The 26,411-nt window shown below is 33.8% G+C and overlaps 1 protein-coding gene across 1 annotated transcript in view; it reads right to left on the bottom strand.

Annotated features, from left to right (window-relative positions):
• The window catches only part of LOC143546177 (histone H2A.6-like), a 74,325-nt gene extending 54,031 nt beyond the window's left edge, over positions 1–20,294 (bottom strand). Inside the window, exons 1-2 of the mRNA XM_077037893.1 lie at positions 20,086–20,294; positions 19,588–19,815 (exon numbers count right to left, since the gene is read on the bottom strand). Coding sequence (XP_076894008.1) covers positions 19,606–19,815; positions 20,086–20,274 — 399 coding nt within the window. The 5' untranslated portion in view covers positions 20,275–20,294 and the 3' untranslated portion in view covers positions 19,588–19,605. The remainder of the gene's footprint in view (positions 1–19,587; positions 19,816–20,085) is intronic.
• Positions 20,295–26,411: the final 6,117 nt, after the last annotated feature.

A 26,411-nucleotide genomic window follows, 5' to 3' on the forward strand; every position in this document is an offset into this window, starting at 1 on the left:
GCGGACGCGACACGCAAATTGACTACCTTTTGATGAGGCAATGAGACCGACGTTGGTGGAAGGACTGCAAAGTCATACCTGGGGAGGCAGTTGTGACTCAACATCGACTACTAGTGACAGATATAGCCTTCAGAAATAAGCTGACTGTTCGGGAGAAGAAAGGTACACCGAGAATTCGATGGGGAAATTTGAAGGACGAAAATCTCCTACTGTTTAAGGATAAACTCATACTGCATACGCGGGCTCGACTAAATGGGGACTCAACTCATATATGGGAAGCTATGAAGACAAAGATCATCCAAGTAGCAAAGGAGACTCTCGGGGTCACAACAGGAAAGACAAGTGGGCATAAGGAGTCTTGGTGGTGGAATGACGCAGTGCAAGACAAGATAAGGGACAAACAAGGGTGTTTTAGGGAGCTAATGAGGTGCACGAATAAGGAGGAGCGAGTGGAATTGAGGGACAACTACAAAACGGCCAAGATAGAGGCGAAGAAGGCAGTGGCGGAAGCAAAGAAGGCGGCCTTTAAACGGATGTATGAAAGTCTAGAAACAAAAGAGGGGGAACATGCTATGTTTAAGATTGCCAAAGCCAGGGAGCGTAGAAGGCAAGATCTAGGACCGGTGAAGTTCATAAAGGATACAGATGGGCATGTACTGGTCAAGGAGCAGGACATCAAGCTAAGATGGCAAACCTACTTCCACAATCTTTTTAACAATGGGAGAGCTTACCAAGAAGAACATGACAACACAAACTTTCAACGACAACAATCGAATAACTGCTACTGCCGACGGATCACACGAGAAGAGGTGAATGATGCACTTAGGAGGATGGGAAGGTCTAAGGCGGTTGGCCTAGACAACATACCCATCGAGGTGTGGAAGTGTCTGGGGGTGGAAGGAGTCATGTGGTTAACTACTCTGTTCAATAGTATTCTCAAATCAGGAAAGATGCCAGACCAGTGGAGGAGCAGCGTTGTAGTTCCTATCTATAAGAACAAAGGAGACGCCCAATGTTGTGGTAACTACCGAGAAATCAAACTACTAAGTCATACTATGAAGCTATGGGAAAGAGTGATTGAGGTTAGACTTAGACGAGAAACTCAGGTTACGGTCAACCAATTTGGCTTCATGCCGGGGCGTTCCACCACAGAGGCAATACACCTTATAAGAAGATTAATGGAAAAGTATAGGGAGAAGAAGCGTGATCTACATATGGTGTTTATTGACCTAGAAAAGGCCTACGACAGTGTGCCACGACAGGTGCTCTGGGAGTGCTTGGAGGGTAGAAGAGTGCCCAGGAAATACATAGAGATAATTATGGATATGTATACCTGGAGTGAAACAAGTGTCCGTGCGCCAGTGGGGGATACTGATTTCTTTCCTGTAGAGGTAGGTCTTCACCAGGGGTCAGCATTGAGCCCGTTTCTTTTTGCAGTAGTCTTGGATGAGTTGTCAAAGTCGATTCAGGGGACTCTACCGTGGTGCATGATGTTCGCAGACGATATTGTGTTACTTGCTGAGAAAAAACAAGATCTAAACATGAGGCTTGAGGAGTGGCGAACAACCTTAGAGACAAAAGGTTTAAAGATTAACCGATCTAAGACGGAGTACCTCCACTGTGATTTTGGTGGGATAAACGACAATGAAGACGCACAGATCACAATTGAAGGGCAGGTGGTCCCGCAGGTAACGAAGTTCAAGTATTTAGGATCATTTGTACAGAGCGATGGGGAATTAGACAGTGATGTGACCCACCGAGTCCAGGTAGGATGGTGTAGATGGAAAGCAGCCACAGGTATATCGTGCGACAAGAGTTTCCCGACTAAACTAAAGGGAAAATTCTATAGGGTGGCAGTTAGACCTGCAATGCTATATGGAACAGAGTGTTGGGCCATCAAGAAGGCACAAGTGAGGAAGATGGAGGTAGCAGAAATGAGAATGCTACGTTGGATGTGTGGGTACACAAGGCTAGACCGAATAAGAAACGTTGTGTTTCGCGAGAGATTAGGGGTGGCGAACATAGCAGACAAGATAAGAGAGTGTAGATTGAGATGGTTTGGACATGTAAAGAGAAGACAGACGACGAATCCTGTTAGATCCGTAGAAAACATTACTATAGAGGGGAGGAGGGGTAGAGGACGACCGAAATTGACTTGGGATGAGAGGATTAGGCATGATTTGATAGACCTAAACCTCTCCGAGGACATGGTTGAGGATAGGAATTCGTGAAGAAGTAGAATTAAAGTTAAGGATTTTTAGAGAGAATTGAATACCTTAGGGCTTAGACTTTACTTATTTAGGTCACATACCATAATGGTATTTTCCTTACATATATTATTATTATTATTATAATTATTATTAGCTTTTATATAGCTGTTAAACTGTGATCTTATTATTAATATTATTATAATTAGTAGTAGTTTTTATATAACTGTTACACTTTGATTTCCTTTATTTTGTTTCATACACATGTACTTAGAGCCGATGGTCTCTCTGGAAGCCATCTCTTTATTCCTTTGGATAGAGGTACGGTGTGCCTACATCCCACCCTCCCCAGACCCTACTTATAGCTTTGCTGTCGGTGGGATTTTACTGGGCATGATTGATTGATTGAAACTAGTTAACAAAAAGTTTAAAAAAAAAGTAAAATAAAATAAAAAGAAGAAGAACATATAAAGGGTAAAAATAAATTAATAAATCTCATTATCATTTTCTGGCCAAAAGCCCAGTATCCGATTTGCAATTCATATACACACATATTACAAGTTAGTGCATTTATAAAATAAATTATAAACAAATGATGGTATCTCTCTCATAAGTCAAAGATCTTAGTGTACACTGTACAACATCATCATTTTCATCCATCTCTATCATCATTGTGTCTCAAAACTCTTAACCCAAAATTTGTGTCTTCTACATCTGACCACTCTATCATAGCCCTCACATCTTTTGATTTGTTTCAAACTTTCACTCAACCATCAATAGTATTGGAAACATTTTTTTATGGCAACCCATACTTCATATATCTTTATACTAGCTTTTGAACTCGTGTATTACACGGGATTTGTCAAATGATAAAATAAGATCCATTATTTTAATTGTGATTATCAAAATACTTATAAATTAATTAATGTAGATTTAATGGAAAAAACAAACGGGGTTAACGAAAAGTATTTAAATAACATGATTTTAATGGAAACGTCAGATGTTGATTTGCAAGAAATTTAAAAAAAATGTACTAAAGTTGTGTAGTTGGTTAAACGTCGGGTATGAAAAATGACACTTAATTCAATAATGTATAAAATCCACACTATGTTATAACCCACTTGGCAAAATATTTTTGACCCATGACCCATGGATAGCTAAAATGAATGGGATGAGAGAATGTATAAATTTCACACTACGTTATAACCCACTTGACAAAATAATTTTGACCCATGACCCATGGATAGCTAGAATGAATGAGATGAGAGATTAGAAATTAAAATAAATATAGGCTTGATGCATAACCTTTAATATTTTCTTTTATTAGTATTGTAAGATAAAAGAACACATAGGGAATATACATACAATATTGGAAACATCTCTTTACCTCTCGATCTCTCCCTGGCTTCAGCATCATCCCACCATCATTCCACCACCCTAAGACTACTCCCATTCACAAACCCAACCAAAGTCAATCTTTAATAAAAAAAACTAATTTCTCTCATCAACATACACAACCTAACTCTCTCTAAATTTTCACTCTCATTCACAACCCAACTCAAACAACATTTTTGTTTAATAAATATAGTTTATGATTATTTAAAATATATAGAAAAATATATCTGTAAATAATAAGTTTACGAGCCAAGATTATTATATTGGAAAACTAATAAGAACAAAAGTTAAATATTTGTGAATGACTCTTGTTTTTTAATAAAATTTATATCAAAATGGTTAGAAAAAAAAAGACTTGTGTTTTTAGAATCTTTTTTTAAGGTTCACAATTTATGTTATTAAACAAATCTCAAATTTTATACTAAATTAATTGTTAACGGAAAAAAAAAAGAAACACGCACTAGTGTTTGGTTGACACCTGGCAAAACAATGGATGCAAACTAGATTGATTTGGAGAACTGGTTTGTGAGTTTAAAATATTTAAAATTTAGTTTTTTATTATTTTTAATTCCATGTGGCAATCCAACCCATCATTGGGTTGCCAATGAGAACGGTCTAAGACCACCCACTAACCCCTTACTTCTCTCTCGGTTAACCACCACCAACCGCCACATTCACTGTCATAAACAACCACCACCAACAGCCGACGCTTTCCTCTCCCTTGGTGCTTCCAGCTTCACCATTCACCACCTACGAATTCTCTCTATCTCACCATCTCTCTCTCTCTCTCTCGAAACATCTTCTGGAACCACCATCTACCGCCGCCAAACACCACTCACCGCTGATGCATCACACGGTTAAAATTCCAAACCCGATCCAAGGCACCTTTATGGTTCGTTATGAGACCCGAAACAGTTTCTGGTCTCTTTTCGTAAACCCGAGGGCACCGAACCCATTGTCGGTTTTCACTCATCTAAAGAAAGGATCAGGAGAGTTAAAGTGTCGAACCGAGCATCACAACGCGAAACTAACACAAGCTCTTAGTCGCCTTAGTCACTAAGCATAATCCTAGTGCTAAGTGAGTTAAACTTCTCTAAAACTATCTTTATATTTACACAAGTCATGATTATGTTAGACAAATCACCCAAGGTTTAGGATATACATTAACAAGTTTAAAGATGCTTAAATAAAAGCATGCATGTGTGTATGTCTATATATATATATATATAATATCCCGGTTATTTCTAATGTATAATGGTGATTTTGCATGAAGAGAGAAAGTTATATAAGTTTTGGACATATAAAAAGATAAACTTTGAAATATACATTGGATGGAAAATATGACATTTTTGTTGCCAAAACGATAATTTTGACATGATATATATATATATATATATATGAACAAAAAAAATTATATAATAGACATAAAAACAATAATTTTTACGAGTTAAACGACCAAAATGACATATATAAAGTCGATTTGAAAACCGATAAGCAAAAATATAATTATGAAAGTCTTACTAAAATATTGATCGTAACCTAAAGAAGTAGTTTCTAGAAATAATTATATAATTTTGATATATAATTATATACTACTATATCAAACGAATTGTTCGTACTTAAATGAAACCGACACTAGTATAAATTATATATATTCTTAATATTTGTATAGTTATATAAATATTTATATAAAAGAAAAGAATATAAAACTTATCACCAACGAACGCCTAGCATTTAACGGATGAAATGCTATTAACAAAATAAATGAAACGATCGGTTAAGTGAAAACAACCGACACCAAACAAAATATACGAAACGACTAGTTGGGTGAAAGCGACTAGCATAAACTGACTAGCAAGTCGATAATTGAAATTAACCGACCTTATGCGATTAGGACAAAAAAGGCTACGAGAATCGGGCTTAAACAAATTAGAGAGCTAACTGCATCCGTGTTCACGAGGTGAGTTCGCGACCCCCTTTTTACGATTTTTACTGCTTTTACAACTCCGGGGGAGAAACATAGTCAACCCTATTTTTTTTATATGCAATCACAAAACCATATGATATGTGAAATAGATTGTAACCAAGTTTTATGTAGTATAACTAAGCTTCATATGAACACAAAACCACAAAATATTGCGCGTTACGTTATTCATTAGTGCCCTAGGGGATCGAAAGATCATTCACTTGGGATCGAAAGATCATACGCTGGGATCGAAAGATCATTCACTAGGGGATCGCAGAGATGTAAGTCCCCCCGGGGCGTCGCCGATCGATACGAGATCCGCACGAGGTCTAGGAGTGCGGAATCCTCCTAGACTCGTTTATGGTGTAGAAGACGAAGAACACGATTACACACAAACACATATACGAACAAACACACGAACGGGATAAACACATCTGCAGATCTTTTATATAATAACCGAAACACATTACATACCAAACACGAAAACAAATGACGGCCGACCCGAGGTGAGCTCTACCTCGGGTCGTCCCACACGACTCTCCCTCTCGGTTTCTCTCTAGCTACTTGAACTGAACACAAAACACTCTAATTTTCTGGATTCTCTAAACCTAAACAAGACACACATATATATATATAAACTTCTTCGCGGGCTTGGGCCTGTAGGCGAAGTTGTTATAACTTCGCCTAAGGCGAAGTTGTTCGCAGAAGTTGTTACAACTTCGCCTATGGAGAAGTTGTTACAACTTCGCCTATGGCGAAGTTGTCCTAACTTCGCACTTCGTTTTCGCTTAACCGAATTGCATAGCGACGGTCACAAAATGCACCAACAAGAGATCATTCACACTTTAACCAATAGCTACGGCTTAGCCTGAGATTATACAAATAGGACTAATGGGTTGACTCTTTAATCATATCATGGTTGGTCACTCAAATCACTAACACACGTTATGAAACAAGGCCTATTAAAGTATTAGGCATATACGATTAATAGCTCAGGGTTCATTATGTGTTTATATAATAAGATACTTATAGTCCAAGCTAGATGTGCGAGGATGGATTCATACTTATACACAAGATCGTCACTGCTACTGAAGTTTTGGGGGAAACGATTACTTGTTGCTACCCCTAAATTATTACCGTTATTGATCATTATTAAGAGAAAACACTTTCTAAATATGGTCTTTGGAATATCCGTGATATTTTTATGAAAAGCGTATTTCTATTTATGAACAAAGAATTCCTACTAACGTTTTCAACAAGAATTTTTTCGTGTTATGAACACGTAAACCTTTTTATTGTTTTCTTGGAAAACTATTTTACATTATGACTATAAAACTTGTGAACTCACCAACATTATGTTGACGTTTTCGAGTATGTTTTTCAGGTTAAAACTGAAGTCGTGGAATACAAGTAGGGACCCCACATGCATCGTAGGATACCATCATTTGAAGGATTTCATCGTTATAACTTAAAACGTTTTGAAATCTTATTATGTATTTTGATTAACGCATGTTTTGTAAACGTTTTAAACAATTGGTATCCTATATAAATTTGTGTTTGCCATAATCATATGCTTACGGTATGCATGACGTCATGCGCCCGCATTTCCGCTTTGACGGGGTGTGACAGATACCTAGCGTGCGCGCCTCGTGGTCGAAATGTGGCGGCAGTAGTCTGTACACCTCACTAAAGCAGTAACCAGTAGGGGCGTCAGTTTTCGACACGACCCGAACCCGACACGAAATAACAGGTTTTGGGTTGACTAACCCGACCTGTTTTTTAAGCGGGTCGGGCTGGCCTGTTTTCAAAACGGGTCAGGTTCGGGTTGGCCTGCATAAAAAACAGGTTGACCCGTTAACCCGTATAAATTTAAATATTTTAAAAATAATTTTTTCAATATTTAATTTCCCTCTTTTGTATTTGAAGCGTGCTGAAGAACATAATTATTATTTCATTCCCCAAATTGCTTTTTCAGCCCAGTATTCAATTCTCATCCATAATTCCATTACCCAAGTTACTTTGCGACTCGATCTTCATTTAAACTAACTAATCTACAATAATTCAATCCAGTTATTATTCCTCTTGTCTAATGCAAACTAAACCCTAATTTGTGTGGTTTCTCTTAACTTCAATAATCGACTTCTTTGTCATCTTTGCTGGTAAGCTCCTCAAATTATGTTGCCTTTTCATTCCGATTAATTGTTTCTATTCTAAAAATATGATATTAGAGGCTAGAGTAATAGTAATGGAGAACAATTCTGTTATCAAAAGGGATTATATGTTGAAATCGATTGAATTTGGTTTTAGTCGATGATATATATATATATATATATATATATATATATATATATAGGGGTGTGTTAAAGTAAAAAGAGATAGTTTTCTAGGAAGACTAAGAATAAATCATAGCCATTGGATCATGTTAATCAATGGTTGAGATTTAAAATTATCAAAAACCGACATAGTTTCCTATAATTACTCTTTCACCATTATAACCGACATAATTTCCTAGAATTATTCTTTTACCATTGGTTTTAATGTCAAATGTCAAAAATCTGTTGGTTCTTACCATTCCTAGAAAACTCTTTATTTTTATTTGAACCATTTTCTATATATATATATATATATATATATATATATATATATATATATATATATTGGTTTTTTAACTTTACAGTAGGAATTACTTGAATCCAAGAACCACATGGACGATGATATTTTTTTTTTATTATCTAACGAACTCATTGTTTTTAGTTAGATTATGGATGAAGATGGTCTCAATTGCATGCCTATAAATGATGTCGAAGAAGATTACGTGTCAGTGGAAGATAACGATTTACAAATTGGATATCAAAACACTGAAAGTTCTTCACAAAATCAAGCAGAAACAAACCCTTTTATACTATTTGGAAAAGTTTCACCATTCTTGCACAAGAATCAAATGGACCTCTATACTGTGAGTGCAATAAATGTGGAACGAGAAATGTAGTGGAGACTGGAGAGTAAAAATGGAATTGGTATTTTAAGGCATCATCTAGCTAGCTGCTCTTTGAAGAAATGACTACATGCAGAATAAATGAAGATTTAGTGATTGATGATTTCTTGTTGATTTTAGTATTTGAACTTTTGTTTTGAAGATTTTTACTTGTTTATGTTTTGAGACTATTCGTTTGAATTTTGTGATTTAATTTAATTTGGAATTTTGCGTCTTAATCCTTTGATTTTTGAGTTGTTTAAAAAATATAGGTTAAACAGGTCGTGTTCGGGTTGACCCGCATTTATATGTGTGCAGGTTAGGGTTGAACATTTTGACTCGAATAATAATACAGGTTGGTTCGGGTTGCACATTTCAACCCGCAACCCACCAACCCGCTAACCTGCCGACCCGACACAATTGATAGCCCTAGTAACCAGCCTGTCATTCCCATCAATCTTCTGGACGATGTGCACGCTTTATGCCCGGAGACGGTCCAGCTCACACGGGGCAATTGGCGGCTAAGTAGTTCAGACAGCTAATCGTACATGATATTCTCTTGGTTCTAGCTTGGTTTCTTCTTCAAGACCTTATTCCCGGTTTGACTTTGGTGCTTCAAAAGCCTTTGACTCGATTTTTCTTATCATTCTATCAATCATTCGGTAAGTTGTCTTATGTGATTTTGTGTTTTTTGTTCATTAAACAAATAGCCCTCAAACAATTTTAGTGATTGAGAGAGTTTCGTGGGTCAATTCGATCCCATCCTGTTTAGGGTTATAAAAGTCAATTCTTGTATTTAATCAATTACTACTACTTTCGGTCAAAATTAGATTTCGGGCCAGAAGACTTTTATGTTTGTCTTGACATTTTTAGTGTACTGACCAGAACCCAACTCCATATTCGAAGTTCAGATTTTGAACAGTACCAGCTCGCTTAAACAATAAATATTTCATATCTTGAGTTGTATACATCCGTTTGACCTGATTCCAGTGGCTATGTTCTCGCTTTTAATTCTATTTTATTGTCTCAAGGTTTCAGGTTTGTTCGTGTCGGATCAGTCATCGAGTTAAAAGCTCGGGACTCGTTTATTTTTCTTATTTTATTATTTATCTCGCCTATTCATTAGCATCAGTTAATCACCATCCCCGTTTTCACTTTTGGGGGCTTTATGCGTACCAACTTAAATGTTTATTCATATCAAATCATGAATCATTATTTTCTTATTATGTTATATGTAATTTGATGTTATGTGCAATGCGTCTATTCAATAAGGAGAGGTAATCATCATCCCCATTTTCACTTTTGGGGCTTTATGCGTACCAAATCAATGTCAAAAGAGGAATTGACATTGATTCATTAGGTAGCCATATTTGGGTTATGGAGTCTCTTTTAAGAGATTAACAATTTGAAAGGTATAACCATAAAACTCAAGCGAGCCAATCTTCAGTGAAAATGGTTGATGAAGTGATCATTCCAGATGGCCAAACTAGTTTAAGGATAATAAATGAAAGTTTAACCATGACAATCGACAAGCGTATAAGAAACCGAAAGGTGTTTGTTGGAAGTGTGGCAAATTGAGACACTTGAAGAAAGATTGTTGCATAAAGATTACAGGTGGAAACAAACCTAATGTGGCGAGTCCAAGTGGGTCGAAAGACCATAATGCTCTACAAGGTACGTTTTCTAATTCTACTTTACATTTGAGGCATGTTAATTTTTGCTACACACAAAATTCGGATTGGATTTAAAGATACCATGTTCATTTTATAGCTTGAATGAAATAAAATTATTATTAATATATTTTTCCAGATGGTGCACATATGGGGTTGATGGGTCACGACCCAAGTAACCATAAGCGCATTAGACGTATACTAGTCGGGAAACCCTGCTGGGTGTGAAATAAACAAAACCCGGGTTTCGGGTTTGTTATTGGACTTAAAAGTTCACTAGTTTATAAATATAATTCAGTTAAGATTATGTATTGTTTATTTTCTGAATCCTACTATGTACAGGATGACATACTTGCATGGTGGATAGACACATGTGATAAGAGTCATGTATGCAAGGATCTTAGATGGTTTGAAGAATTCAAATCTTGAAGATGAATCTGTGCATAGGATGGGAAATGTAAAAGTTAGACTTGTATTTACTTCTGGAAAACGCTTGTTTTGGATTATGTATTGTATGTTCCATGGTTTCAAAAGAATCTCCTATATGAGATTGTTTTAAATAGTTTCTCATTTTAAAAAGGTTATTGAGTTGGATAAGTTATTTTATCTCAACATAAAATTTTGGATTTGAATTTTTGTGTAATGAAATGTTTAAAATTAATATTAGTGTTCCGTTTGGTAATTGAATCTGTTTGTATGGCATAATCGTAAAGCATGGTAGATTACGTTTATATATTGTGGCATGTCAAGTCGGGCCATGTAAATTATTTTGGAATGAAAGAAATTTCTAAAATGAATTTAATATCATGAATTTAGTGCAGGCTTTTGATATGCATTAAAAGAAATGTCATACTTGTGAATTAATTAAAGTACAAGAAAGCCATTTTAGGTTTATTATACACCATAAGCAGGATGGTGTGGTCGAAAAGAAAAATAGAATCTTAAAGGAAATGGTCAATTCCTTGTTATTTTACTCGGGTTTGAGTGATCCATAAGACAAAGAAATTATTGTCTTATAAGTTTGAAATCAATGACCTAGGGGAGGTTAATGATATCCTAGGTATGATCATAAAAAGGTGTAACAATGGTAGAACCATGACATAGTATCATTAGATTGAGAAAGTATTGACGAAATTTAATTATTTCAATTATTCTCTTTTAAGTACTCCCATAGATCCAATTTCCAGGCTTATGGATGCTTAATGTGTGTTATGATTAGCACAAGGACTGGCATATTTTATGTTATGGGTAAGTTGAGCAGATATGCTAGTAATTAGTAGTGCTCAACATTGACAAGCAGTAAACAGACTGCTTAAGTACCTGAAAGAAACCATGAACTATGGTTTGTGTTATTCAGGATTTCCTTCAGTTTTAGAAGGGTATTCTGATACAAGTTATATAACTAAGTGGATGTGTATTCTCTCTTAAGAGGAGGTTTCATTACTTAGGTAATTAAAGAATGAATTTGCATCACTTGATAATAGAATGTGAATTTCTAGCATTTGCAACAACTGATGAAAGTGGTTGAATGGCCAGGAAACTGTTATTATGAAATTATATTGTGGTCAAACCGATATCACCAAAATCTATCAGATGGGATAGTGCTGGCTAAGGGTAATAATCAGATGTATAATGGAAAGTCTAGACGGTTATATATTATACGTAGCATGATTCATGAGCTGATCATGCAAGATGTGATATCTGTTGAGTTTGTAATTTATGAGTATAATTTGGCTGATGATCTAACTAAAGAGTTAGGAAGAGATCTCGTGAACATATCAGTCATGGGGATGGGTCTAAAGTCCATACGTTAATATCATATGTCAAGACACCCAATTCCCATCTAATACAACGTTAGATGCTGAATTCAATGAGGAAATCTTGTCATATAGATATTGAAACACAATATCATGAACATCCCAAGGTTTGTGTTTGGACCGCGAGATAAAGTAGGTTGAAGTATAGCTTCTTAATTGTTCACTGATAAATTGCAGTGCATGTGCGAGAATAATGAACTATCTATAAGAATATGAAGTTTAGCCGCTTCAAGAAGCTTTGGACTTGAGCTTTGATATATTCTTTGAAGGATTAGGACACAGGCTAGTAAAATATTGTGTCGAGTGGAATTTGGATTTATAAACGTATGTGTATTTTACCTTCAAGTATTCAAACAAATAGCAAGGGTTCAATCCATAGGACACCCCGATATTCGAATATTTGGATCGTGTAATTTACTAGGATGAAAATTCAATCCGCAGGACATTTTCATTTATGCATACGTTTGCGTTTCTGTGATGAGGGTTAAGTTAATCATGGATATCACTAAAATGAGGGAGGATTGTTGGTTATTTTAGTGCTATAGGATTAACTTGTCGATCGAGGAAATAACGTTAGAGATTAAACGAGTTAGGTGACGCAGGAGTGCGGACTCGATTTAATCCTAAAGGTTATTTGGGCTTTATAATAACATTGGATTGTTATTTATTTATTTGGAGTGGTATATGAAATGAGCTTAATTAATATTTGAGCTCATGAGGGAATTGACCATATATGTTGATCAATGTATTCCCTTGCATAAAGATAATCAATAATCTCGATCGCATAGGAATAGAACAGAGAATACGGTTACTTCTCTCTGGTTCTTCATCATCACATAGAATCATCAAAATCCAATTCCATCTACAGAATATCTCTGTCTTATCCGATAAATCATTGCGTGTAACCCGCAAATAGGTTTATCTGAAAGTGATTCACGATTCAAAGATTAATCCAGGTTGCTATTTCATTATCATACAATCACATACAAGATTACCAGGTTTGTTTGTTTGTTAAATTGATTGATTTCTTGGTTATAGACCACATACATATACAACAGAAAACATAGATACTTAATTTCTTTTTATCTATTTTGTTACATTAAGTATAGATCGATGCTCATATTGGTGGTGTAAATGATATGACTTTTGCTCATCCTAACAAGCAATTGTCACATGTGGGGATAACAAGATGATTAAGGTACAGCAGTCACTTGGGATGCTGAAGCTGGATACAAACTACAGACTTTTGAGGGAGGCTTCTGTTTATTCTATCTGACCTCCCTGTTAAGAACATATTCAAGTATCCATGAACACTTTTATCCTCCATTTTGCGATCTAATGTTCATTTGCATGTTTTTATCCTAAAATAGTATTGGAAAAATATGTTTTTTTGTTAGAAGTTTAATCATAAGAGAATGTTTGATGATAGCTTATCATGGTTGTCAAGCGAAAAACTAAAGGTTTATACAGTTATTACTCACTTGATATTTCTTATGGACTTTGTTAAACAGGTAAAATATATCCTTTTGTAAATGGGTAAAGATCTACCTAGATTAGTACCTATATTACAAGTATAATCAGGAAATATGGTTTTTAAAATCTTAATGATGTTTTGATATAATAAATAAATTGCATCAGATTGAAGCCATAGTCTAAGATACCAGGCACTATTTCCAATACTGATTCCAATACTGAAGCTCTAATATTTCTGCTAGAAAACAGGTTTTTAGTTTATATTTTCAGTTTTCTACCATTCAGCAATAAACACAATTATAGCAACCAAATCTGAGTTTATATATAACAATTGCAGGGTAGTTCTTGATCTCCGGAGTTGGTTTCATGAAAATTTAGTTCCTACATATGATGTCTGCAATGAAGCTGGAATTAAGGTTTTTTCTGTTTAATTGAGACCGTTAAATCTTGAAAATGAATATTATATAGTTGTTTCAAATGCAATATTCAATTTTGTTTTTATTTATGCTTCAACAATTTCATTAGCAAATATCACTATAAAGCTCACTAATATGCCAACAAAAAGGCTGGGTAGTTTGCTGTAGAAATGGTTACGGGGCATGAGGGACAATTTAGGAATTTATGAAAATATGATGCACTATTTAATTGCAGGTCAAAATTAAAGTCAAAACTGTAAAGATATATGTCTACTGTTGTGGATTTGGAGACATGTAAGATTAAATTTGTTTGAAGTCAAATTAACATGGAAGGTCAAAATAGAAAATGGAATACAAGGGTTATGGAACGGGTATTTTTTTTTTTTAAAGTTAACTTTTATAAACACACCTCATAAGAGGCGAGGCAAAATAGAACAACGCCAATTATTACACAAATGTGAAATTACACCCGTTTAACCACGAAGCCGATTTTTTTATAATCTATTGCTAAACCAAAGAAAGCCAGCGCCTTGATGTCTTCCAAATCTTTCAAGGATTAGCTTCTTAGTTAAAAGCTGTTGGATAGTATTAGCAAACTCCTAATTAAGAATGGACCAACCACTTTCTTCATCTAACAAAGCAGAGTTCGACTATTAACATTTGGGTTATTTTTATTGCTTTTAAATCAAATTAGTTAAACTTATAATCACTGTATGGTCATTTTCTTTTCTTTTATTTTGGTGGTGCATTTAGGTGTGTGATGATGTAGAAGAGTGTTGCGAGATAAAAACATACTACAAATTGGGATATGTTCCTGTAACTCTTGTCATTGACCCTATTACGGGTCAAAGAATGTGCTTATGTGTGGGATGATTCAACCAGAAAGTTTGTTGAAGGTACTTTGTTAGTGTAACTAAATTATAGGGAAATTAAGATGCGATATTTTAGAAATATGTATGTTAAGTTTTGGAGAAATTGTATTTTTATAACAGGATTTGTTGCAATTTATTGATTGTGTAGTCCTAAGAATCATCATATCAGCTTGTCCTACAAACGTCCACCTCATTTTCAATGATTAAAACCTCATATCACTTTATTCATAAAGTAGACTATTAAATCAAAAATTATACTCCAAGTGAATTGCTCTCGTATGCTTGTAATCGCTCCGTCTTTAAGTTAGTTTTTTAGGATAAAAGGTTGGTTAAATTTTGATTATATTATTTTGAAAGCCTACACTGAGACGGGTATAAAACCAAGGAAAGTGAATTGTTGCAAATATTCAATTTTTTGTTTAGACTTTGTATTACGGAGTTATAATTGACTACTACTTGTAGGTCTTGAATAAGGTCTAGAAGTAAATAAGACATTCATGTCTACTTAAGTGAAATTAAGTAACATGTAATTGTAAGTGAAACATTGTTAAATATAATTTGTACTAGCTTTTGAACCCGTGTATTACACGTGATTTGTCAAATAACCAAATTAGGTATTTAATCATACGTAAATTAGGGGTCTTCTTTTAAATATATAGATCAATTTTAATATTATCACACACACTTGAAATGCTACATATTTAAATTTTACATTTTTCTAAGATTGAAATAATACTTTAAGATGACAAAATCAAATATTGGTGATTACCTAAGCATATTAAAGTCGTTTTATATGATTAATACGAATGTAAGTTAAATAGTGTTGTTCAAATTGTAAAATAATATATTTGAATTTTTAACAAAATTTGAAGTACACACATAATTAAATATATATTTAGACATATATCACTAATTATTATACGATAATGGTTCGTTAATCATTATTTAACTAATTTAATAATTCACTGTTTGATTTTAAACTTATTATAGATGTTCAATAGTTTATATGTTTTTTTTCATGGTCAAACTTTCTATATCGAATAGTAAATTTAGATGTAACGGGTTAATAAAAATTAGTATGATTTAAATTACATTAAATACGCTTTTTTTTTCATATGACTTACAACTAATGGGTCATACCAATTCAACTCATGACTCATGAGTCATGGATAACATAGATTAAGGAGAGTAAAGATTAGAAAATATGAGGAAAATTAAAGTTAGAATTGAATGTGGTTAGAACATATCCTCCTCATTATTTTTGTTTATTAGTATAGGTAGATAGATTTATTTATTATAAATTATACTTAGTTTTTTTCAAAATGTTTGATACACAGTCCCGTGTAGTTTACGGGTTATAACCTAGTAAAGACATAAAATAAAAGGTAAAAAAGAAATTAAATATATAATACAAATAATAAGAAATACATAATCTCAAATTTACATTTATATAGAAAACACAGAAAATGATTAAATATTGCTATGAGTTCAATACTGCTAAGAGTACAAAGAAGCAGTAAAAACGAATTTAAACTGATTCACAACAATAATAAAACCAAATAACTAATAGTATATAAAATGATTTGGTAGATGCCATATGAAAGTAACCGTCATAAAAAGTTATCTTTGTATATAATCCTATTTCTTTTGTTGAAAATGAGTATGTGATAAATATTAATAAAATAAAAAAAATACGGAATTGACAGTTTCCAAAAAACAAACAACTTGGATTATAATATTTCAGAAAAAACATGAATTGCAGGATTCTAAAAATGTTGAATTCATGAGTCCTTATTTTTAAAAAATGTTGATTTTTTAAATAAAAGTAAGGTATATATTGAGCATACTTATGTTTTAGGTATTAAATTGTTGTAAATGATAATTAATGTTTGCATAATATCTTGAAATATATTGAAAATGTTGTAACTGATGGGTTATACCATTTTCACCAATGACCCATAGATAGCATGCATCAAGGAGAACAGATATTAGAATATTTAGAGAGAATTTTATGCTAGGATTGGATGTGGTTATGACAACTAAGCATCATTAGTTTTTTGTTTATTAGTATAGTATTAGGTTAGGTACCCGTGTAGAAAACGGGTTAGAATAAATAAATTTATTTAAATAATAACATAATGTGAAATATATATATATATATATATATATATATATATATATTATAGTAGAATAAATTACACAATACACAATATGGAAATAAAAAGTTAAAAATTTATAAATCTCTAAATATTTTTTTTATACAATATTTGTAATTTAATTTATAATTTTATCCTTCATACTAAAATTAGTAGTTTCATTTTGTTTTTGGCTTCAACTTTAGATAATAGAATGCATAGCTGACTATGTGTTAAAACAAGCTGTCTCAAAAAACAAACAACCAACCTAAAGCGATTGGACTTAGCTTTTATTAACTTTCATTGCGAAACAAACATTAAGTGAAAATTTCCTTCTTTGAAATTTAAAATTAATTACTTTCTAAATCAACGTGAAAATTCGTTACATATAAAAGCTTAATGTTAATAACTAATACAAAATACTTAAATAAAACTAAATAATATATTTATTTATATAAAACTAAATAATATATTTATGTTGGTATTAATTTTTTTAAACCAAGAAATAGTTATTAAAAAGAGAAAACAACATGCTAAATGATTCGTGTTTCTGTAAACCCACAAACACACAAATCCTTTTCTTAGTCATTACTCATTTGTGTGACAAAATATCAAAGTGTGTAAAATTTTAACATTCATGTCAACATCAACCCGCTACACAACACGTTTAAGTTCCTTGCTTTTCTACTTACTAATTCAAGAGATTGTTCCAAGAGTTCCAAAACCCAAACCAACAACCGGATTAACCTGATTTGCGTGTACAAACAAAGATGTCAAATTGCATCAATTAAAATTCCCAAATCTTTCATTTACAATCAATAACAAACATACCAATCTAATCGATCTAATAAACCGATCTAAATTTCATTTGCAATCAATAACAAACCGATCTAAATTTCAACCTATTCATCACATTTTGAAGCTGTCTTTTTGGGAAGCAAATGAGTATGAACATTCGGCATCACTCCACCATGTATTACCAGAGTGTGTATGTGTTGTATAAAAGTAAGTCAATTTCAAAACTTCAACAAGGTGTGCTTTTGACATAGATTGAGTTCTAAAATTAAATTGTTGGTCAATAGAGTGGAAGTGGTTAAGGCATCCGTAGTGGTGGACAAAAGGAGAAAGAGAAAAACGTCTTATTATTGGTTTCAATAATCTTATTGATTAAATAGTATTTAATTTAAACAAAAAAAAAGGAAAAGTGGTGGGATGATCTTTTTTTTAATAGGTTCTCCCAAATGTCCTAGGGCCTTTACCATTTATGCGATAACGCTACCATACAAGGTTGTACAAATGTTGTAGTTGTGTTGGGGCTTTTTCCAAACTCGGGTGGTAGGGGCAAACGTCTTAGGTCATCTGTAGTGGTAAAAGCCCCCACCTCCCATGTCCATTGGCCCCCTCCTTCTGCTCCTTCCAACTTCAACATTTTCTATATGACGACATTGAGAGACTTTGGGAATCAAAACAACCCCAAAGCGCTAGGGGGGCGGAGTTCTCGGCGTTTTGGGTGTGTTTTCCCCTCCACAACGCCCCACTACAGTTGGTCTTATTAAGCTTGTCCTTAAAGCTATTAGATTGTGTCACGATGATGTGGAGGTAAAAAAAAGTGTAATTTCAATGCCACATTATAGAAACGGTTTCTCCTATCACACTTAGAAAAGTGAGATACGGATGGGAAGTCAGGTGAGAATCGCATAACCCAACATAGCGTCAACAATTCGACGAGTCAATATCATACATGGGTAAGACTAGCCGACTGGGGGTGTACATGGGTCGGTTTGGGACGGTTTTGGGCCAAACCCATAACCATAACCAATCCGTTATGGCGGTTTCGGTTAATCGGTTTTGATGGTTATAAGGAGTCGCTTATGGGTCGGTTAACCATAACCAACACCATGTAATTGAGCCTAAAAATTTTGGTATCAAATATTAAAAAATACAACAACGTAATCCAACAAAATATATATTTGATGGCATTAATACCAAATATTATAAAAAAACAACTTTACATAATCTATCAATGAAGTTCAAGTTAAATCAATTACTAGCGTTGAACTGAAAACATAAAAATGGTACAAATCTAACAATATGTTTGGTGAAAGTTAATCCCAAACATATTGTTGGTTAAATAAACAGGTCGGTTCAGTTATGACGGGTTTGAAATTATCTTTAACCAAAACCGACCCATATTAGACGGTTTTCAAAAATTCATTAAACCAACACATTGGTTATGTCAGTTAGCGGTTAAAATCGGTTTAGTTATGGCAGTTATGACGGTTAAGTTGCCCACCCTAGGTAAAACCCATTTAGCTTTGAAACATAAATAAATATTTCAAAAACTCTAATGGTGCGCCTCCACCACAAAATCAAACCAGCATCCATTGTTGTACTTATAACCCACGGTAAACTTCATTCTTCATTCATTATAATTTATTATCTAAATAGTTCGGGATCTCACAAAAATCCACTCAATCTAAATAGCAAGTGCAAACAAACTTCGGTGTGTTATGATTCTTCAAAGTTTATATGATTTGATTTGGTTTTTAAACAAGGAAATATCATTTCTCATTAACCAAACAAGCTAACCAGTACCAACTACTATCACCAATGTACACCATCCGCAAAACACAACCAAACCAAAAACAACTAACTTCAAAACCCTAACCCAAACTCTTCTTCAATCATCATCAGCAGGGGGCTTTGACGAACCCACCTTCTTCGGTAGCAAAAGGTTATGAATATTCGGCATCACACCACCATTAGCAATCGTAACATCACCCAAAAGCTTACTCAACTCCTCATCGTTCCTCACCGCCAGTTGAATATGCCTCGGCACAATTCTCGTCTTCTTATTATCCCTAGCAGCATTTCCCGCCAATTCAAGCACCTGCGAACACCCAATTTTAAAAATTATTAAAACCCCCAAATTACGAAACCCTAGAAATTGAAAACACCCAATACACAATTGAATGAACAATTGACAACAGAATGAGGAAATTGAACACTTAACCTAAGCACTGACTATTCATTTCACAAATTATAAATTTCCCCCAAATTATGAAACTCTAAAATTTACAAACCCTAGAAACTGAACACACAAAATACGCAACTAAATCAAGAATTGATAACGGAATGATGAAATTGAACAGCTTGTTACCTCGGCGGCGAGATATTCGAGGACGGCGGCGAGGTACACCGGAGCTCCGGCGCCGACACGTTCGGCGTATTTGCCGGCTTTGAGGAACCGAGCGATACGGCCAACGGGAAATTGAAGGCCGGCTTTGCTGCTTCTAGAAGTGGCTTTCTTCGCGGCTGAAGAACCTAGGGTTTTGCCTCTTCCGGCCATTTCGTCGTCGGAAAAATGATGGAAGGAATATTCCGGTGATTGAAGTTGTGGGTGGCTTGTTATATGAATTCGTTTCTGTTTGGGTTGGTTTATATATACATGGGGTTGACGTGGTATGATTGTTGGCCAATAAGATTGAAGCACACGGATCGGTGTTTCTGACCGTAGATTTATTTTAGATCTGGCGGTTGGACCGGTGGATTTGCTTGGTGCATCTTTGATTCGGGATATGACGGTTTTGCCCCTTGTGTTTGTGTTTTTAGGTTTTAGCCTTATGCAATTATAAATAACACGAATCACCCGGAACAAATGTGATTTTGGAATTGTAAATTTATAAAAGTTATTATGGCTTGAAAAAACTGGGTCCCGAAAAAAGTAAATGTTTTTATATAGAAAGCGGAGAAAGATCGGATCATGACCCGGGTCGATTTAAGTTTTCAAAATATTCAAACTGATAGATGCGAATGTGGTATATGAGATGTTCAACCGGAATCTGCTGATCACTTGTTTATTTTATACCAACTCGCTAATCATGTTTGGAGTTTCATAACTTCGTGGTGTAATATTCCCTTAATTTTCGGTTTTACGGTTCGATACCTTCTCGAAATACATAAATTTTCCGCTGGTGTGTATCAAAAAGAAGAAGACGGTGCATGGTATTATAACGACGGAGTGCTGGTGCATTTGGGAAGTGAGAAACGAGCCTGTTTTTAAAGATAAAGTGGTGGTGGGTTTCTAAAGTGATGGAAGACATTAATTCTTTGGCCTTTCTATCGATTAAAAATTGGTCCTCATTTAGAACTTTAAATTGAAAAAATTAGTGTAATTTTTCTTTGTAACTCAGTTTTATGTTTGTTTTGACTCTAGCGTCTTGCTAGTTGTCTGTGCAAATGAAAGTTGTACAAAAATAAATAAGTAAATAAAAAGAAAATAAAGTATGGCGGCATGGCCTTTTAATTCGTTGCTAGAGTTGTGTTTTGTGATGTTGTCTCTACAATGTATTTAATTTCTATAGTGATATAAACACCGATACATTGAGATCGAATTACATTATAAGCTTACTGACTTGATCAGCTCATATGTTGTGTGTTATCTTAACGCATTATTTAGACGTAGTTACTTGGAGTATCCGCGTAATTATCTATCAAGTTTAGGTTGTGTAAAAAGCTTAATAGTTTTTTTCTATTGATATAAAACTTTGCATGAAACAAATTATATTCAAATAGGCAAAAAAATACAACATTGTTACTGGTACAACACATTACTATATATATTAAACTAGGATAATTGCATGTGTTACACACGGTTAGAACATATTTAAAACGTCATAGATATATATATTATAATTTAGTAAAATGCAAATGTCATATTTATATAAAAAAATACTTTTACATAAATTCTTACTTTAATTCAAATACGAAAACATACCACAAGTTATATATCCTAAATTACTGCAAAATTAATAATAATGAAATCTGTATTTGAATTAGTGATAAATTAAATATTTTTGTTAATTAGATTGCATATAGAAGTTGTTTAAAAAAAATTGATTTTAGTAATTTCTATAAATAATTTTAAATGAATAGTAATGAAAATTTTCATTCTATTTTGAGAAAATATTTAATTTATGGTGAAACTGTTTAAAACTTAATGAGTTAAATAAACCTATTAAACAGACATTTATTTTAAAACATAAAGTACAATTATGTGAAAATTGCATTTTAGGGAAATTGATGAAGTGGCAACCTGGTAGATGGCCTAGTTGAATGCCACGTAAAAATTATATCAATACTTGAACACTTTGTTTATATATTTCTCTAATTTTTTTTCCAAGTTTATACTTCACAACTTAATTAAATAAAGTTGCTATTAACTTTGAATGGATTAATCTTGTAATTTCACCATTTTTAATCTTGTAATAAAGTTGCTATTGATTAAAATTTTGTTGTGAATATATGGAAATTAGATTTATGGAATGTTGATGACATGGAAACCTATGTGGACAACATAGGTGAAGGACATGTGCACAAAATTGTGTTGCTTTAATATATTAGTTAGATTAGATTAGATTAATATCATAATTAAATTAATAAGTTACAAAAATATAAAAGTCAATATCATTGATTAAAATTTTGGTGTGAATATGTGGAAATTAGATTTATGGAAGTTTGATGATATTGAAGCCTATGTGGACAACCTAGGTGAAGGACATGTGGACAAAATTGTGTTGCTTTAATATGTCACACCCCAACCTAAGGCGGAAATGTCGGGGCGTAAGCATGATTGCTCATAGCTCGAGGTAACTATCATACAATAAATATGACAATATCTAATAAGTTATTTTATTCCATGTAAAAACAAATATCCAAATATAGCAAATAATTCCAAAACAATAATCCATGACAATAAAGAAAATAAATCAAATGTCTCAAATTAAATTATTCTTGAATAAGCCTATGGTCTCAACTAGCAATCCATGACTTCAATTCTTCAATTCATACGATAACCTGCTTATACGTAGAAAATACAATAAATTTTGTCAACAAATATGTTGAGTGAGCAAGTCATTAGTTTTGCAATGATATATATAATATGAAAAGATAGCAAAACGTAAATAAAGCGATAAATAAACCAAACCAATGAGCAATTAAAGTGTCAAGCGAACCATTGCCAAACGAATCGGGAGCCGGTTAAAACTAGACGGTCGTATGATCATACTATAATGAGAATATGGTGGACCTCTCCGAATGCGCAAATTAAACAGGTAATCAAATAACATTTATGTCTAGCAATTCACACACAATATAACGTTTGCTAATGCTTAAGATATGTATAATATGAAATACTATAAGTACGTATACGCCCCAAAACGTTTGAAAATACGTGAAAACGGGGGAATGACAAAACTCACCTTAGAGATTAAGCGAGTTCATATGATTTTAAAATTAAACGAAGAAGTCTTCCGATTAACGCGTAGAACGAGAATATCCAACAGAACCTGAAACTTAACTGTATGAAAGTATGAGTAAAAGAAAATCTAATGCCGCTGGAATCAATCCAAACAGATAAGTATAACTCGAGTTATGTCGATTTTAACGTTTAAACGAGTCGAGTCTGACCAGAATCCGAACTTCGAGTCGGGAGTCGGGTTTTTGTCACAAACCTTAAAATTTAATTACGAGAAGAAAAGTCTTCTGGACCGAACATTGAATCCGACCAAAAGTATGAGAAAATGAGAAGTCAAACAGATTGACTATTTTACCCTTTATCGGGCTTTAGAGCAATTGACCAGTCAATAACCTTCAATCTCATAAATCAATTGAGGGTTGTCGACTAGAGAATGTTTATAAATGAAAACTCAGTTTACAACTTACCCGGAATGTGAACGAACAACGAGATACAACGAGTCAAAGGTCCTTGGACTAGCAAAGTCAACCGGTTAGGAACGGTTCTTCAACAAAAACACCAAAAACCAAAGAGGATTGAGAGAGACAGAGAGGGTGACGACTGAGGGATGTTTGTTAGGGTTTAGGCAAAGTTTTGTGGCAGGGGTTTATGGTTAGTTTATATAAGAAAAGCCTAAACAAACTAATTAAAAGCTTTTTGGCCCGTTTAAGCAAGAAATCGCGTAATTAATAAAAGAATCACTGAATATGATCAAAAGATATGATCTTGGGCAGGAAGTAAACGAATTATAACATATATTTCAGTTATTAGATGGTTTATTGGTCCTTACTTCTTGCTAATATGCCGAAAATACATGATTTCATGCCTTAAACGAGTTTAACAAACAAGAATAAACGAACTAACTGACCAGATACCCCCCCACGCCGCGTGACAGCGAGCCTAGGGCCGGCCGCGCAACGCTCCGGCGTTCCATGGTGAGCAGTTTCCATAAATGATAGATATGGTCTTTCTAGTTTGTTAAATGGCCATTTTATGAATATTTTATGATATAATTAGTAACTAAACAATGAGTAAACATGAAGGACTCAATGTGACTATAAAAAAACTTAATAGTTCATAACTACAACGTTCTTAATAGAAATTAAGATCCGATTAACGTTCAAACACGGATAAAACAAGATAACCGAATAAAATGAAAACCTAAAATGTTACATAATATATTAGTTAAATTAGATGTTGTTCTTCACAAAAATCGATTAAACATTAAAATATAAATCATACCTGATAATTGCAAACGATGAACATATTTGATGTTGTTTGGTATATGAAACAGACAAATCATGAAGAACCGGTTATAGATGAGGCGAAGAATCTGGTTACGAACGATGGGGAGAGTTATGAATTTTGAACGAAGCATGTGCCTTTAAAAGAAGAAATGATGAACAATTTAAACCTAGTAACTTTAATAAGTTTTTTAATTATAACAATAATTAGAATAATTAATATCATAATTACATTAATAAGTTACAAAAATATAAAAGTTAATATCATTGATTAAAATATTGTTGTGAATATGTGGAAATTAGATTTACGGAAGGTTGATGACATGGAAGCCTATATAAAGAACCTAGGTAAAGGACATGTCGACAAAGTTGTATTGCTTTAATATATTAGTTAGATTTTAAACAACTTCACAGACCCAGTTCTACTTTTAGGCTTTAATGTGTTGTGCACTCATGGTTGTACATTTTGTATTGATGTAGGAGTGCTCCGCGTGGTCATGTAGCTTTACACGTGTCTCACCTATATACCCTTTTGTTAATTTAATTATTATTCTCTTGTTCTTAGAACACACAAATGCATAGAGCGGCTCTGTTTGTCACCGCTGCAAACGAAGAATGCTAATTAATCCTCCCTTCGATGTCAATGTCTTTTGCTGAAGGTGAGGGTTCTGTTTTGAAATTTTATTATGTTTCCATCATCAAGCTTTTATTTGACGTTTCCGGTCACGGGCTTAGGTCGGCGGTGATTTAATTGGAGGTTTCCGGCAACAAACTTACGGAGGACAGTCGTCGGCATGTATATCTCTTCTTCTGAATGTTGATTCTCCGTATTTAAGTTTTCTTTTCTGTACACAATTGAGGTCTAATTTGAGGAAAGTCACTTTCGTGTTTGCATTTTGTTTCTTGCTTATTGAAGTTAAGTGCATGTCAAATGTTTGTTGAAATGCTAAGTTTTGTTTTTAGGCCGTATTTGGTGGTTACCCGACAGTTGAGAGACTTTCGACTGTTGCGGCTCTGATTCGTCTGTTGCCGGGTTCAATTTTGGAAACCCTAGGCGGACGGTATGCCGTGTCTGTTGCCGGGTTCCATTTTGGAACCCCAGGCGACGACGGTCGGAGACCGGGGCCCATCGACCACCAGCCGTTTCTATGGCGGCTGATCCAAAGTTCTAAGTCGACTTTATTCTGCATTCTTGGTTATAGACTACTTCATGCATTCTTCGTTTTATCTTGATGTTTGACTTTATTGACTTATTAATTAATTTTTACTTTTGGGGCATTTTGTATTATGTTGTTGACTTATATAAGGAAGTCACTAGGTGTGCAAATGCTGGTTATTATTTAAAATACTTTAAAGTTAAAGTCGATTTCATGATAAGATCAGCTTTGATGCCTACTCTCACTTAGGTATATAACTGCTAATTAATGTTTATCACAAAATGTGCTGTGTGTAACATATATTGTCTGAGGTAAATTTGTAATTGACAAATCAGTTATGCAGATTGAAGTAGCTAAAATTGTTGTTTTATGCTTGTTAATGTTTAAATGAAAGGAATTATGCAAAATCTCAACTGTGCCAGTTCCTTAGGCTTTGCAATCTATTGATAAATTAGTTATAAGTCAGAGACATTCTTGAGGCAATGAGGCACCAGAAACTTCTATTTTCTAGAAGAAAAAAAATTGAATCCTACACATACATGAGTAATGAAGAGTATTAACAATGGAGATACATAGCAGTGGGAAATACAATAGCTTTATTACGAAACATTAGTATATTGCTAGCTTTTATTCAAATGAAGCCATTAATTGTTTATAGACATGAAGTGTCATCATTATCATTTGTCCTTATTGTTATGAGAACTTGGTTAATTACATTTTTATGGCACATATTGCAGATCATCTTTATGAATTCATGGATGTATTCAGTGCGTGCTTCTGTTTTTCGCAA

This window comes from Bidens hawaiensis, unplaced genomic scaffold (genome assembly GCF_021521415.1).
Source record: "Bidens hawaiensis isolate Kalapana, Puna unplaced genomic scaffold, B.hawaiensis_p1.1 tig00014257_1, whole genome shotgun sequence".
NCBI lineage: Eukaryota > Viridiplantae > Streptophyta > Magnoliopsida > Asterales > Asteraceae > Bidens > Bidens hawaiensis.